The 2,522-nt window shown below is 39.4% G+C and overlaps 1 protein-coding gene across 1 annotated transcript; it reads right to left on the reverse strand.

Annotated features, from left to right (window-relative positions):
- Positions 1-496: 496 nt before the first annotated feature.
- Positions 497-2,522, reverse strand: LOC109158164 (inactive protein RESTRICTED TEV MOVEMENT 2-like). The gene is made up of 2 exons (XM_019306015.1): positions 2,206-2,522; positions 497-1,564 (listed from the first exon to the last, which is right to left on the reverse strand). The coding sequence occupies exons 1-2, from the start codon at positions 2,348-2,350 to the stop codon at positions 606-608; spliced, it is 1,104 nt and encodes a 367-aa protein (XP_019161560.1). The 5' UTR covers positions 2,351-2,522; the 3' UTR covers positions 497-605.

A 2,522-nucleotide genomic window follows, 5' to 3' on the forward strand; every position in this document is an offset into this window, starting at 1 on the left:
TTGATAAGTCAAATAGACCACGAGAGTGGCTTGGCAAATGAAACATCTTCCAAGAATCATGATCAATACATTACACTACATCCTATACTTAGGGTCATTCTATTGCATCCAGCCAAGGAACACTTAGTCCTAGTCCCTCCATTCACTTGCTTGCTTCTTTACAATTACTTGTTGCTTTGATAATGCTCGTTGTTTAATTTAAGTCTTGAGACCTAGTTTTCTACGGCTCTTACGCACTTGTGCTTAGCCGCACATTGTTCAATTCCCATTCGCTATCCTACATCCCAAGAAAGCTTCATCTTTAATTTCCCAAACCTTCCTTCCATCCCATGTATACAACGATAGATTATCATCATGGTCTCCTTTATTTGCCACATACACCAAGATCCTCTTATTCAAATTTATTAGCGGTTAAAGTTGTTGCATCGTGAAACAATAATATTAATGTTGTTTAAGAAAAACATAATTAAGAGAGGAAACCATCCATATTATGCTAGAGTCAGGATTGAATCTGCTGCTTTATTTGTAGAATAATGTGATTAGAAGTAGCATTACATTTTGTAGTGATTTGCATTGAAAATAAAATAAATTGAATTCAAAGTAATTTAATCAGATTTCCTGGTCCCCACGGTGTTGTAGATATAAGCCCCAAGCGCTAGAATCACAAGCACAGCCACACCAGCATTCACCAGCAACTGTCTTTCCTCTTTCGGATCACTAACTACGCCTTTAACTGGACCAGTAGTAGTAGTCATTGAAGTTTGTTTAACACTTTTCTCTTTCTGCTCATCATCTTGATCAACCCCTGCACTTGTTTTGTTTCTACCATCAAATAATGTTTGTGTAATTGTTCCCTTTTCTTTCACTTCACTGCTAACAATTTTCTCCCCTTCAACAAAATCTTTAAGGCCTATCAATGGCTTATTCATCTTTTGTCCACCACCATCAGTGACCTTTTCTTGATCCTCCAAACTTTTATGATGATCTCCATGTTTTGCACCAGCAAGTACTGATGGAGGAGGAGATTCATCTTGATAAGAAGGCTTTGGTGCTATTATTGGTCCTTCCATATGCTTCTCATCTCTGAATTGGGAAGTTTTGTCAGGAAAACCATCATCTCTAGCATTTAAAGGCTTTTGCTGAAAAGCTTGTTCCTTAGTAGGAGGAGTTGTTTGCTTCTGGCTAATATCTTCTTCTTCATCATCTACTTTGGGTGGTAGGTTTTGGGTGTGATAAGGTGTGGTTTGAGGAGCTAATAATGGAGGGGATTGATCATCTTTAGACCTGAGGAAGGGAGGGATATAGGGTTGTTTCTGCAGGGTTGTAGTTTCTTCTTGTTGGGTCGTAGTCACAGGTGGTGGATTGATTTTCTTGGGAATTGGCATTGTTATAGTGAGGATTCCATTCTCAAACCTGGCACGAATTCCTCCCATGTTACAACCTTCTGGAGCCTGGAATTCCTCCAGGAATCGATTCCATTTGTTGTTGCCGATTAGTCGTTCTCCCCGAACCTTCAATGTCGTCTTGCCTTCCGTGCTAACCTTAATATTTTCCTTTAAAAAACCTACGCACAAACAAACTTCATCTGTAACCAATCTTGCAGAAGACACTAGGGGAGTCAGGCGCTTCGGGACGAATAATTCGAGTATATCGTCTCTACTTTTCCCACACGAAGTTGTAAGTTGGTAGACTATTATACACAAACTAGTTAACTACATATATTAGAGGGTTAGTTGAGTACATGGCTGGAGAAATATAGAAGAAGGGAAACCGAGACAAAAAATACCACTTGACCGGGCACCAACTCAGCCTAGTTAGGCGCCCAACTCAGCGCCTAGGGTGCCTAGCTGGCTGGTTAGTCAGCCAGGCAACTAAAAGTCGCCTAGGGCTGAAAATCTGAAATCTCCACCGCCTAGGAGCGCCCAGGCGGTCTGTCTAGGTCGACTATTACAACACTGCTTGTAACAATTACTTTTGCTTAAATTTTCTTATGTACTTAATTATGTCTCACTTCTCATATAATTAACACCTGGATAACTCCTGTCAAGATGACTAAGGATACAAACTTGTAATCACAAGGTCACGAGTTCAAATCACAAGGCCAGTCTTAACTGATCGACTCAAATTAATCAAGAAGTCCAATAGGGTAATAGGCCGCTCTCATAAAATATAAACATAGAAAAAAAAAGAAGTATAGAGGCAAACCAGGAAGATAAATAATTAGCTTCTCGGCTTCTTCATCTTGTTGGCGCTGGAAAACAGGCGTGAATGTTTCATAGACAGGGCGGACGGTGGTGGTTCTGCCAGGACGATTAGGACCAGCTCCGCCGCCTCTTGGTCTCATTGCCATATTTCTTGAATTGGATGGGTTCAAAGCTAAGCAAATAAAAAAACTTTTCGTTCGTGTGTATATTTATAAATAGTTAATAAAATCTAAATGATTATTTTGTATGTATGTGATATAATGATGTGCATCTATATAGATATTGTGAAGCAGTATATATATGTTGCAATTTATATAC

This window comes from Ipomoea nil, unplaced genomic scaffold (assembly GCF_001879475.1).
Source record: "Ipomoea nil cultivar Tokyo-kokei standard unplaced genomic scaffold, Asagao_1.1 scaffold2805, whole genome shotgun sequence".
Classification (NCBI taxonomy): domain Eukaryota; kingdom Viridiplantae; phylum Streptophyta; class Magnoliopsida; order Solanales; family Convolvulaceae; genus Ipomoea; species Ipomoea nil.